This window comes from Pelophylax lessonae (genome assembly GCF_965119305.1).
Source record: "Pelophylax lessonae genome assembly, chromosome: 3".
NCBI lineage: Eukaryota > Metazoa > Chordata > Amphibia > Anura > Ranidae > Pelophylax > Pelophylax lessonae.
In genome coordinates this window covers 384,490,689-384,504,593 of record NC_138770.1, presented here as the reverse complement: position 1 = coordinate 384,504,593, position 13,905 = coordinate 384,490,689, and the positions used below count along the sequence as shown (strand labels likewise).

General features: G+C 43.3%; 1 protein-coding gene across 1 annotated transcript in view; it reads left to right on the top strand.

Annotated features, from left to right (window-relative positions):
• ASCC3 (activating signal cointegrator 1 complex subunit 3) overlaps positions 1-13,905 on the top strand; it is a 1,118,804-nt gene that overhangs the window by 121,652 nt on the left and 983,247 nt on the right. Inside the window, exons 6-7 of the mRNA XM_082251201.1 lie at positions 1,916-2,054; positions 8,390-8,515. Of these exons, the coding sequence (XP_082107327.1) occupies positions 1,916-2,054; positions 8,390-8,515 (265 nt within the window). The remainder of the gene's footprint in view (positions 1-1,915; positions 2,055-8,389; positions 8,516-13,905) is intronic.

Below are 13,905 nucleotides of genomic sequence, written 5' to 3'. Positions count from 1 at the left end.
GAGTGGGAAAGGATTACACCTTCTGTCAAGTAGTGATCGACCCATATCGTTTTTTTAATACCGATACCGATATTTTGGTCATGACATCACTTCCGAGTTGTTTACATGGAGACGTGATCAGAGCCGAATGCGGCTTTGATCGGGTCTTCTGTTCGGCGGCCATGCAGGTAGGATGCCCGGGTCTCCCCTCCCACGGAAGGCGGTGGGAGGGAGGGGACGTCCCCTCCCGCTCCTTGTAATGACAGGCGAGCGGCTTCTCAGCCGCATCGGTTGTCATTACAAGACAGCCGACCGTCCACTATGGACACCGGTACCGGGGTGATGCCTGCAGCTAGCTGCAGGCATCACTCCGGTACAGCACTTTCCTGAAATATCGGTAACCTCAGGGGCCGATTCTGATATATCGGGGGAAAGTGCATATCGGCCCCCGATATATCGTTGGTGCCGATAATCGGCCGATCCCTACCGTCAAGTATATATTGCTATCTGAATCTCCATTGGTGTGATTCAGCACACCGTTTGTGTGACGAGACCCATCTCGCCACTGGGCATTGGAGAAGCCTGGTTGCTCGCCTCCTGCAATGGGACTATGGACCCTCTCATCAGCCCAGGCTAAACGTAAACCCCATGGCAATTTGACTGTTTGTGGCATCTGAGCGCTGTTTGGATATGTTGAGCGCTCAGATCCAGGCTATCTGGGGATGGGTTGAATGTAGGGGTTCTGTTCAGTAGACTGGGAGTTATGCATTTTTTGGTCTTTTTGTGTTTCTCTAACCACGCGGCTAATGGAGGTCTCTGTGCAAACTAGTTTTAGCTGCATAGAGAGGGGGGGGGGGATTGTTTCCAGCAGCCCCCTCCTGAGGAATGTCTTCTGTGAGTCTGTAATGTGATACATGTCTGTTTGTGTTACAGTCTTCCATCTGGTCCCCTAGGGGAGTGTCCACCAGGTGGGAGACCTGCATAAATACAGGGGCAGGGAGCCCTCAATAAACATACCACTGCTTGACCTTCCACACTGAGCTTTGTCTTGTTCTTGAGGGGATTCACTGTATGTTGCTGGAGGCTGATTGCTAGGAGTGTAAGTTGATGAATGCTTCTCCTGTTCGTCTGCTAGCAGCTATTCGTGAGGTTCCAGGTTGGAGTGTTATTTTGTATCCAGTTCGGGAGTTTGATGTTCTGCAGTAGCTGTGCCTGTCTCTCAGAAAGGGGCATATCGCCTAAACGGATTTTAACCCGTTGTCTGCTGAAACGGTCCGTTACAGTTTGTACTGGTAGAGTAAGTGGAAATCCAACATTTTAGAGTTGTCCCCAGGCCAAGAGGAGAAGGATATTTTCAAAAAGGTACACTACTTCTGTGGACAACAGTCTAAGATGGAATTTTCCTAATTGTAGGATATTTTCAATAGCTGGTTGCATCTCCGTGACAGGAAATGTCCATATTGGTCAACAGACAGCAAAAAATATCATGGCAAGGTTTTAACCTTTGTCTTCTCTATAAAAATGGCGTTGCAAACACTTTGCAAGTTTTCGTTGACTAAATATAGGATTGCAGTCACTTATGTGACAAGAATGTTCTGTACCCACTGAAGTGGAAAAGTTATAGTGTCTGCCATAGGTTTTCAAAAATGTATTCTAGACATTTAGTCTAGAACGTGAATATATTTAATGGTTTGTTAAAGTGATGCTTTGTAGATATATTTTTATTGTTTTGAAATAAGTTGTAAAATGCTAAAGGGCATGACATTTTGTTTAGTATGACTGTTAAAAGTATGTAGTCGGTGCATTAAGCAGTATTAGAATTGTGTAATAATGTCAACAAATCTGATTTTTGTTATTACCTTATGATTTAGTTTTTTTTAATAATTTCCATGTGATTTATTTTGGAAACATAAATCTGTTCTGTATTTTTCTACAGAGAACAGGCTCTTGTAAATGCCCGAACCGTGCCAATACTGACCAGGGACAGAGACTATGGTGAAAGAGTTGTATATCCACATGTTTATGACTGCTATGCAGAAGCTATGAAAACCTCTGCATTTATTGGTGGTTCAAAGGTATGTCAGCAGTGGCAATAATTTTATTTTTCATCAGTTTTTGCCTGAATTGCAATTTTTATGATAAAGTGAAATGCAATAATATGTCATGACATCCCCAAAGAAATGTGTATTTAATAAGGTTTTTTACTATAATGATATTTTAGATAGAACTTTTTTCTCCTGGTTTTTCCTGTGAGATCTAGAATCAACTGCCGCGATGGGCTAGATAATCTAGATACAGTGGTCACCCCAGTCTGGCTAGCGAGCACTCGCAGACCTAGCCCCACTGGACGGGGCTGGTGAGTTAAACGTCTCGTGAGGTTGCATATGACCGGGTCTCGGCCCGCGTTGCAGCGTTCCTCCTGGCAGACAGCCCCCCCCCCATTTAGATGCCGAGAGGTTCTGTCTGGCGCTGCCCACCTGGTTCCTGGTATGGTGAGTAGGAGTCCCCCCTCTCCCCACTCATCTGTCTTATTAGATCCTGAATCTGATTCGGCCGCAACAGACGTGGGTCACCCTGCTGTGTCTGCAACCACGTGCCCAAATTCTCTGATAGCGAGGATGATTCCTTCACATCTGCAACCGCGCACGAAAAGGCGCTGGTGGAAGCACTGATTGTATCTGTGCGTGAGACTTTGAAGATTGAGGATACAACTGCAGCTGCGACGGAGATGCAGGTTCCCTTTGGTACTCACAAGCCATCCAGAGCGGCAAAGGTGTTTCCTTTCTCCGCCTATTTTGACAGAATTGTCGCTAAAGAGTGGGGACAACCAAAGCATCCCCTTGGGGTCCCTTAGCGATTTTCTAGGCGTTACCTCTACGAGGAGTCACTTATTAAGAAGTGCACTGTTCCACTGGTGGTGGACCCTCCGGTTTCCAGATTGAACAAGGCAACCGTAATGCCGGTTGAAGAGTCCCTGGCCTTTAAGGTTCGGGCTGACAGGAAGGCAAAGGCTGTGGCCCGCAATATTTACACTCTGGCTGGTTCGGCACTCAGGCCAGTATTAACCATGGCCCTGGTGTCGCAAACTCTGACCGAGTGGGCTAAGCTTTTACGCCGTGACCTGGAGGGAGAACCGCTCCCCCCTGCCTTTGCTGAGCTGACGGACCAGCTGGTCCAGGGGCTGCAGTTTCTCTGTGATGCCTCTTTGGATGCGGCTCCCCTAGTGGCTCATCTGTCTTTTTCGGCAGTGTACTTTCTGCGTGTCTTTTGGCTCAAATGCTGTTCTGTGGACCAGACTTCTAAGAAGGCCTTGACTGATGTTCCCCTTCAAGGAGATTGCTTGTTTGGAGCTACACTGGATGACCTCAATATAGGTCTCACGAGGGTGGGGGGGAAGAGTACCTTTCTTCTGCAGGCTACTAAGGGCAAGGAACCTTGTCGTAGAGGTGGGCCTCCTCCTCGGCTCATAAGAAGTTTTTTCATCCCTTAGGGTCAACTGACGGGTTCGAAGCCTTTCAGGGCCTCCTCTGGAGGATCCAAACGAACCTGGTCTGGCAAGCCGAGAGCAGATTTCTCCAGACCCATGGACAAGGCTCCTTCAGCATGAAGGTGCATCCTCACCCGTATCAGGGGGTAAGGGGACGTCTTCGCTGGTTCCTGGACCCGTGGACAAGACAAGTGGGTCCACAAAGTAATTTGGTCCGGCTACAAGATTGAGTTTCGCTCTTGTTCCCTAGCAAGGTTCTTTTCAACGGGTGATTGTCCCGGTTCCGACTTCGGAACGTTTTCAGGGTTTTTACTCAAATCTGTTTGCAGTTCCCAGGAAGGAAGGCAAGGTGTATTCAATCCTGGATCCCAAGGCGCTGAACTGCTTTGTGCAGATGCAAAAGTTCAGAATGGAGTCCATTCGCACGGTGATGGCTTTCCTGTGTCAGGGATTTCCTTGCCTCTATCGACATCAAAAATGCTTACCTTCACATTCCAATATGTGCCAGTCACCAGCGCTTCCTCTACTTTCCCGTAGTAGAGGAGCATTATCAGTTTGTGGTGTTACTTTTTGGTATCGCCTCTGCTCCTTGGGTCTTCACAAAAGTGTTAGCCCCAGTGCTAGCTTTGTTAAGCCAATGGGGGTTTCGGTACTGGGCTACGTTGACAATCTCCTTCTGCGAGCGGAGTCTCCTGGTGGACAACTTGGAAATCACCATACAAACTCTGCGGGAGTTCGGCTGGATTCAGAATTTTCATAAGTCTGCTCTGGTTCTGTCCACAAAGCTAGACTATAGAAGTAAAAAGCAGAAAGAAATCAGACTTTACAGGCCAGATAGAGAGATGTTCAATATTCAATAAAATCCATGTATTTGTATCAAAAAATTAAAACAATACACACAATACAAATTTAACAGATATATAAAAACAATCCACAAAAGTGAAAAAAAGTGTATGGTAGCTATTTTGATGTGCACTATGTGATGGGGGTCTTCAGTACTGACGCGTTTCACCAAATGCTTCCTCATACCCATATTACACATCCAGATATTTGTATAGCGGTGTTGAAGAACAAATGACAATGAACCTCCAGTGGTACACATACATAGAGTGCTCCCTGGGTGGGTGCCGGGACCATCTATAGGACAACTATCCTATGAGCGTTAAACATGATTATCAAGTCGTTCAAGATGCTCAATGATTCATAGAACCTTCCCAGATATACACTTACTGATATTAATCGTTTGACGTTCTACTATGCATGTTCACAAGGTATACGTGAGAGGGTCTTGATACACAAAGAAGCTCACTGAAAGGTTGGATTGTAAATTAGATTTTGAGGGAATGTTGTTTCCCATATATTTTTATCCATCAACTACATATCAGAAAGGAGCAATGCATCACCTAAAGAAGATCTATACTTTTGTGGGCAACATGATCGCCCCATAGGGTGAAGAGGGGGAAGAAAGAAAGCAGATACCCCAGTATATATGTCCCCTTTGTTCGTCACAGTAAATAACTTTGAGTTTCCTCAAATGAACAAATAAATCCTGATCTCCTTTGGGGGAACTCCCATGAACTATAATAAGAGATGAATAGAACAAGGTAGATATATACAATGGAAAAGGCATCATTATATAGCCTCTGTGCATCAGTATATTCCTAACATACCTCATGTCCTGCGCCCTGCCGTATGGTTGTCCATATTGGTCTGGCGAATGGTTCCAGACCATTATATAGTCCTCTCTACCCTATAATTGGCGTCCAGGCAGGACGCCATGCATGGCCGCGCACCGCCGTCAAGAGGGGCGGAGTCCACCTGTAGCTGGTCACTGCCACGTCATCTCTGTGTGTCAATGCCGAAGCGTGCCAGCCGGAAGTGTAGGGCACGGCGGCTGACACTATTGGATCTCGGAGAGAGCCGATGCTCGTGATGCATGCTGTGTGTTGGTAAACAAACCAATCAGGCAGATGAACCATGTCGCTTCAGTCAAACCCCTCTGGTCGCCATGGCAACCACCCAGCAGTGTCAGCCAAATGCTCACCCGAGGAATTTAGCCAAGTACATGGAACCACAGAAGGGCCGCCCGTGATGTAGTCAGCACCGGTATACAATGACAGCAAAGCATAAATAACATTATTAACAATGGAATAAACAAACAACCAAAGATATGTGTCATAATTTTCATATCAAAACAAACGTAATATCCATCATGTTGTTGTTCACCTGGCCCCAGAAGACCAGGGATCAAAACAAAGACTTCAGCCCTTGATTTCAGTCAAATGGATTAATCCAGAAAAGGGTATAGTCAGATCCCATCCAAAAAGGATGTACAAACCTTGCATATGTCTAGGGTTTTTTTTAGCATATATATGGGTTAATTCAAACTCAATATCTTTAAAGAAATGGTTTATAGCTCAACATGTCATTTAATCCAGGGGGAGGCGTAGCTCATAAATCCATCGGGATTCCTTATATAGCATTGCTTTGTCAAGATTACCTCCTCTAGGGTCCTCAGAGACCAAGTCAAGTATTGTGAATTTAATCAGGGACTCCTCTCAGGCCTACATGTCCTCCAATGGGAGTATTTATACAATACTTATGTAAATGATGATGTTTTTTTTTTTTTTAATAGGTGGGCACTGTAGGGTCTTTGTAACCCTGAGGAAGCATTTGGTGGAACACGTCGAGACCGAAGACCCCCATCACATAATGCCCATCAAAATAGCTACCATACACTTTTTTTCCCTTTTGGGGATTGTTTTTATGTATCTGTTACTTTTGTATTGTGTGTATTGTTTTAATTTTTTGATACAAATAAATGCATGGATTTTATTGACTATTGAACATCCCTCTATCTGGCCTGTAAAGTCAGATATCTTTCTCCTTTTTACTTCTATACAATTATGGATGATGGCCATAATATATTTCTAAAAATAAAGCTGGATTATCTGGGTCTGACTCTGGACTCTGCTTTGGCCAGAGTGCTCCTTCCTCTGGACAAGGGGTTTTGATCTCTAGGATGCCCTATAGTAAGGTTTTGCCACTGTCCCTGTGAAATCGTTGTGTTTTGGGTTTGGTGCCTCAAACCAAGGTTGTTGGGACTTTCAGGGCAAGAGTAAACAAAGTAAAGTATCATAGAATGAAAATTGAACAGTTTATTTTCAAAAAAGTTTTACAAGGTAATAGACGAGTTTGTCGTGGATGGGTTTAAGGTCCATCGGTGAGAGAAGTGAAGAAGTTAGAAAGGTAGGTGACAAGGTGAAAAATGGTCACAAACTTCATAAATTGCAGGCTGCAATTAGTCTCCTGCTGTCCAGCAGGTTATCATCCCTCCGGATTTGCAAGCGAGTGCTGGGCCTGATAGTGTCAACTTTCAGGGCGGTTCCAATTGCACAGTTCCATCTGAGGTCCCTGCAAAGGGAGATTCTGGCCAAATGGGACATGACTCTGCAGTTTCTGGACAATCAGATTCGGCTGAGCCGGGCAACGAAGAAGTCCCTGATATGGTGGCTTTGTTCTCCGGCGCTTCATCTTAGAAAATCCTTCCTCCCCTTGTATTTGACAGTGATCACCATGGATGCCAGCCTGTCCAACTGGGGAGGTGTCCTTGATAAACATTCTGCTCAGGGAAACTGACTACCGATCAATGTATTGGCACTGTGAGCGATCAGACTGGACCATTGGCGAATCGTCTTCAGTTATGTCCAGTGCGCATTCCTTCGAACAATGCCACGGCCGTGGCTTAGGTCAATCACCAGGGGGGCACAAGTGTCTTTGTGTCTCTGGAGGTAGCCGGCATTCTAAGGTGGGCAGAACGGTTTGTTCCAGCCCTCTCTGCCGCAAAGATTCCCGGTTTGGAAAACTGGCAGGTGGATTACATCAGTCAGCAGGCGTTGGATCAAGGGGAGTGGTCCCTTCATCTGGAGGTGTTTCATCAGTTGTGTCTTCGGTGGGGCATCCCCGAGGTGGATCTTTTGGCATCTCGACTTAACACAAAGATGCAGAGGTTTGTGGCTCGATCATGGGATCCTCTAGCAGATGCCACAGACGCGCTGGTGGCCCCGTGGGGTCAGTATCGTCTGATTTACGCCTTCCCTCTTTTCAAGCTTCTGCCAACACTTCTACGCAGGTTAGAGGCAGATGGTATTTATGTCATCTTAGTGGCTCCGGACGGTCCTCGCCGGGCTTGGTACGCTAATCTGGTGCGGTTGGTCACCAACGTTCTTTGGAGACTTCCTCTCAGGGAGGATCTGCTGTCCCAAGGGCCAATCCTCCATCCTGATTTACAGTCGCTGGCTTTGACGGCTAGTCAAAAGTACAGAAAGTAAATGCTTCATGAAGCATCTACCCTTACTCAAGATGGCCATGGCCAGAATTGCTAGGTGGGTGTTTTTCAAAGTGATTTTTCAACAAAAGAAAGCATGAAGACATGGATGGATGGGGGAGTTTGCTTTGAATATTAAAAATTAATTAAATAGTGTTTTTGGTTTGTTGTGCTCAGATGCAGCGAGGATCCACTTGAAAGTGTTTACCGTCTTGCTAAATACTGTAGGAGTGCAGGACAAACCTGCTTAGACATTTCTAGGTGCCCCTTTCTCGTGCATGGTTTACCACTGCCACTACCAGTTGAGTCTGTCCTCCTTCCAACACATGTCTGGAAAACATTTTAAAGATTATACATTACCTTTAAATATTCTGTACTCTCAGACCTAAGATGCAGAAGTAATGCATGCCAGCAGATTGTACTCAGACATATTGTAATCTCATTGTCAAGTCGTTATAATGGACTGCAGTACTTAATTTGTGCACGGTTGTTTAAGATTAGAGTGCAAGTGGTTTTTTGTTTTTTTTAATGTACAGTACATGCTCAACGTTTAACCATGTTAAGACTATTGGATTTTTTTATTCTTTTTACTTTAGTTACTCTTGCCAGAAGGTATTCAGCGAGAAAATAACAAAGTCTATGAAGAAGTTAGGATTCCTGCCACCGAACCAATGCCTGTTGGCTTTGAAGAGAAGCCAGTGTTCATTAAGGATCTGGATGAGGTGAGAAGTGCTGCAATCTTGATGCCTTCATTACATTTCAGTACAGTTACTTAACATTTTTAATTGCAATTATAGAAATACTCGGAGTGCTTAATCGGTAGAAATATTTACAAAATTCAGATTAAGGTCATCCAAGTAACTTTCTGACGTTAACACAATTGTTGTTGTTACTGGAAAACATCAGTATCTCACTAAATGGTTTTACTTGCTGTTTGAAATTGATCTTTAACAATTTTATGCCCTTTTTTTTTTATTATGAAGTCTTTTTTTTTTTTTTTTTCTTCTACTATTTGAAAACCTATTTCATCAACTAAAGCTGTGTCCGGGCAGATGTAAAAATTTATATGTTCTGTTTCACAACAGACACAATCGGTTTTCAGTCATGGATATTTTTTACTGCACGTATCTGATTACTAGAGCCTAGGAGAAAAGTCACATGAAACACATCTTATAGGACCCAATATCCTATTGCTCACTGAAAGCTTTTAAAAACCACAAGACAGATTGCTTGACTTCAAAACAGTTGATAGGCTGGTCCCTGCTGCTGCTCGGCATACAATACAGGGGTCCACCCTATGGGAACACCATCCATTTGTGCCCTGTAGCAGTGGGCATGAAGATCTCGAGCATTGTACCACCAGTGGCATAGTAAGGGGGTTGCTGTCAGCATTCATTGTGCATTTAGTGGAGGTGTTGGGGCCACTTGGAATATTTTTTTTTTGTGTTGCACAGCACTGCTCCACTATATCTTCCACCGCAGTGGCATGCAACACAAAAATGTCAGTTGCAGCACCTCCAGTGAGTCTGCACCCACTGCCTCAGTGACAGCGGAAGTCTCTTCCCCTCTCTGTTCATATGAGAGAGCTCATGCTGCATAGTCTTTTGGGGGGGGGGGGGCAGAAATCTTTGCTGAGGGTCTGTACCTGAGATGGGGGGTGTCTGTACCAGGGAAAGGGAAGGGGGGGGTTCTACTACTGAATGTTCTGTCCGTTTGGGGGTTTGTATTGGGGACAAGAGGGGGGGGGGGTTATCCATGTTGAGGAGTCTGTACCCGTGGCGGTGGTATGAACTAGGGGGAAGGGGGTTGTTTCTACAACTGGGGGTTTGGGATGCCTGTGCAGAGCTCTGTACTGTGGATTAGGGGGTTATGAGGAGTCCTTAGTGGTGGGGGGGTGGTCTGTGCTCTGGGAGAGGGAAGTCTGTATAGAGGGGCTTGGACTGGGTGTGGGGTCTATCTGTACTTAAAAGTCTCTGTGGGGGCGGGGGCTTAGCTGCGAGGGGAGTCTATGCTGAGGGGTTTGTGCTGGGGGATCTGTAATATATTGCAGCTTACCAATCATTGCATGTGGCAGCTGCATTCATTTTGATTTTTGTTTTGTTTAGGCTTTTTTCCTCCCTGTTTTTACTTGGTATTCGGCAATAACACGCCATAGGTATTAGGAATGAAGGAGCAACAAGAGACACCTTTGGACAGCAACACTGTCAGTCTGGGGGGGGGGGGTGTTACTGTTAGGCTAGCAGATTTAGAACTCTAGCTGAAGCAGTTAAAGCAACAGTTTTCCCTTTTGGGATAAAGGTTTTACATAAATGAATAAATGTTGATCATTGTAAGCACCCCTGTCAGTGGTAATTGCTTTGTCTTAACACTCAAACTGTTACATCTGCATACCTGCTTGTTTTGCTGAAAAACAGATTTACTGGTGGATCAGCAGGTGAAAATAAAATAAAGAAAGCCTATTAAAAAATAATGCAGCTGCTGCATCTAAGAATTGATAAGCTGAAATATAATGTTTCATTTTGGGTTTGATACCGATTTAACCCACCATATAATGGCGATGATCAAAAGCAGGAATGAGTTAAGTTCAGTTTGTGTGACAGCCATGGTTCATCCCTCAGATGCAGTAGGAGGAGTAAGTGCAGTCCATGGAGGAGAGGAAGTATGCTTTTTACAGGTTTACCAGGTAAAAATAATCAACCACATTCAAAGATTGTTAAGGTGCAGTATATTGCATTTTTGTTTTTGGGTTTATATACACTTTAAAAAATGACTGTCTACTCACAGATGTGGTGGCTGCATTATTTTTTCCCCTTTATTTTCACTTGATAATCCAGCATTAGGTTTTTTTTTTTTTTTTTGAGCAGAAAAATACAGTTTTGGTTTATTTATGCTATGTATACAATATGTACTTTTTACAGGTTTGCCAGTTTTATTGTGCGTTCTACTATAAAATGATAGTGTCTACAAAAATGTTTGATTGTATGATACAAAATGTCAAGAACATTTATAATTTTATTTTTATGTGTTAAAATTTTAAAGGTTAAGTTCACCTTTTAGAAAAAAATAATGTATGCGCTTATTTTCGCAGAGGAGGATGGGCAGGAGCCTGCAAGGCATAGCACCCATGATCAGTTGATTGTGAGTGCAATGTTAGTTTCCTGCAGACACTACAATTTTCTGCCCTCACCTCCATACAGGCTTTCGGGTAGAAAGCTTGAGAAAGTGTTAATGAACTATGAGGGCCTTCATCAGTGCCCTTGTAGTTCATTGAGAACGACACGCTGTCTGCCACAGTATTAGAGGGGACTTGTAGTTTAAGTGGTATTAAAGCTTCATTTTTTTTTTTAATACCAAACATGTTATACTTACTTGCTCTGTGCAGTGGTTTTGCACAAAGCAGCTCCGATCCTCTTCTTTTCAGGTTCCCCCACTGGCGCTCCTCCCTCTATCCCCTCCAGTAGTGCCCCCAGAGAAAGTGGCTGTGTGCTCGCTCCTGAGCCGCTGCTCTATGCATCCAAAAGATATATAGAGCCTTGACTCGGCCCTGCCCCCCCTTAATACAGGTGTAATGTGTTTCAATGTGAACTTTAAATTAAACTGGCATAAATAGTTGAACTTGTCTTGATGTCTACTTCCTGTAATCCCCCCTGCACAGCACTAGTCACTCTAACAGTCCAAATCTGTTTTGCACTCTTAGTCTGTCTAATAGTATGAATGTGCTTACAGTAGTAGAGAGCACAGGGATGCCTTTATATACTGCTCCATTATCATTTTCCTGAACCAGGATGTACTGCCTAACTGCAGCTCTGTCTGCAAGGAGGTCTATGACCTGGCTTTGCTTTGGGCAGGTATGTCTTGATCACAAAACTAGCTTGTAAACAGAAGTTCATATCCTTTGGCAGGTAAAACAGTTAACATATATGTAGTGTTTATTTAGTGGTTTGCCAGAGTTCCTTCAACCATCCATCAAATGTAGTTAATCATATTCAACAAAGCTTTGTTTACATTAAAGCAGTTTTCAGCTCGGAATGGTTATGTCAGCAGCCTAAACAGTTATTCAGGAGTAAGTGCACTTTACAAGTACCAAATAGATGCATCCAATTGATTTTTCAAACTGCTGATACAGTCAAGTTAGTGCATAAACCTAGCCTCTCTACTGCAGTAACTTAATGGTCCATTGACAAAACAAAAATGCACCTCCAGCAATTCGAATTGGTGCTAGCTCTTGCCTCTGGGAATGCATATGGCTGTGGCACCTGTATTCATGTAAGCTGCATTCTTAATGAATAATGCCTCGGTCTTGCTTTTGATTGATTTTGCTTTCTGGTCTGTGTAACTTGTTTATATCAACTTAAATTTTGGAATTGTGTTTTATTATGCACGGTTAAAATCTGTAGTAGCAAATATACTTTTTTAATAAGTAGTATATAGTTAAATGCCTGAATTCAGTACTTGCTGACTGTAACCCATTTCCTGTTTTAATTTTTTGTACTCAATGCATGTGATGTACTTTGTAGATTATCAAAATGTAAAGGACTTTATGGATACACATTGTATTGAATAACTTGTGTATATAGTGTTTTTCAGCCCTTCCTCTTAGTCTTGTGCCTGACAAGCACCTCAGCTGCAAAGTCTGTCTTTATTTCATATTGTTTGTATGTTCTCTTCTCAAACTAAAAACTATCTCTGCACTTTGTTCAGACTTTTACATACCTGTGGTGTTAAATAAACATACAGTACATGTGATGTGATGTGAATGTTCCTGTCTGCTCTTATCTCTGCAGTGAAAGTGAGAACAATTCAGGATTGTTTTAAGAATTTCCATTTGGACATATCCAGCTTCTGACTTAACTGCCTTCTTAGCTCAAATGCTAATTGGTTCCTGTATTCATTTGTTTTCAGAGTTTGTTAGATTATGACATCTCATATAATGTGGATACTAGGTGTTAAAATATACAAAGAAATCAATTTTTTCAGTACCTCTTGGCCAGGTTTGTCAGTCTTTATGGTTTTAATATATTGGTACTTCACAGACTCATCCAAAAAAAGTCATTGTTTAATATTCTGTCCTGCTGAGAAAAAGCAAGCTGAAAACTTATGTACTTTAGTTGGAAAAATGACTATCCACTTATGTTGGCTGCACAACTGGCAAGCATGATAGCAATTTGTAAGATTTTTTTAACCAAAAAAAAAAAATGCATTAAATTGAGCGTTTCACAGTAAGAGCCAATGAAGAGGAAATTCCTGGCACAACAATACATTGCTGCTATAGTTTCTGTATTTTGGTCACTTAGAACTTAGCATACTTATTGTAAAAAATATAAATGCACATCTTTTTGCCGGTTAAAAAAATTGCATTTATTCTTTTATTTTGTTTTACTCAGCAGCTTGTAAAGCATTGCAACACAATCAGCAGATCATAGGTGCAACCCCAGGATCCTGCATACTCTCAATCATCTGTCTGTCTGTACCTCCCATATAGGCAGACAGCTCCTACACTGCAGGAAGAATCAATGAGAGAGCTCATCAAGCACCCTCACAGTTCATTCAGAGCTACAAGCCATCTGCGACGATGGAAAAAGGTAGTTGTAGTTCATTCATTCACAGGAAACGGGTCATGTGGGTGGAACCCCGCACACCAGCTCTGCTTTTTTAATTGTGACAGTGGGTGTGGGGAGAGGATTCCCCCGCCTAATATCACAATAAAGAATTGGTAAGGGGTGCAGACAGGTGCTCTTTTTTTTTTTTTTTAACACATTACATGTTACACCCAAAATACGGGTGTAAAGTGTTACCAAAGGTGAGCTTATCCTTTATAGAGGTTGTAAAGGTAAGTGTTTTTTTATCTTAATGCCCCTCAGCTCTTCCCCTTAAACACTTACTTGAGTCCTGTATTGATCCAACGCTGTTCCCAGCTTCAATTCTTCTCCCTTTTCCTTCCATTGGCTCCTGCTACTGTCAGTCAAGTCTTGTAAGAAGGGAACGGGGATGGGTCTGCCCTTGTAGCAAGCAGCTTGCTATGAAGGAAGACACAGAAGAGAAGGAGCCAGGATGACCAGTGTGGGACCCTAGAAGAGGACGTAAAGGGCCACTCAATACCATTGCACAAAGC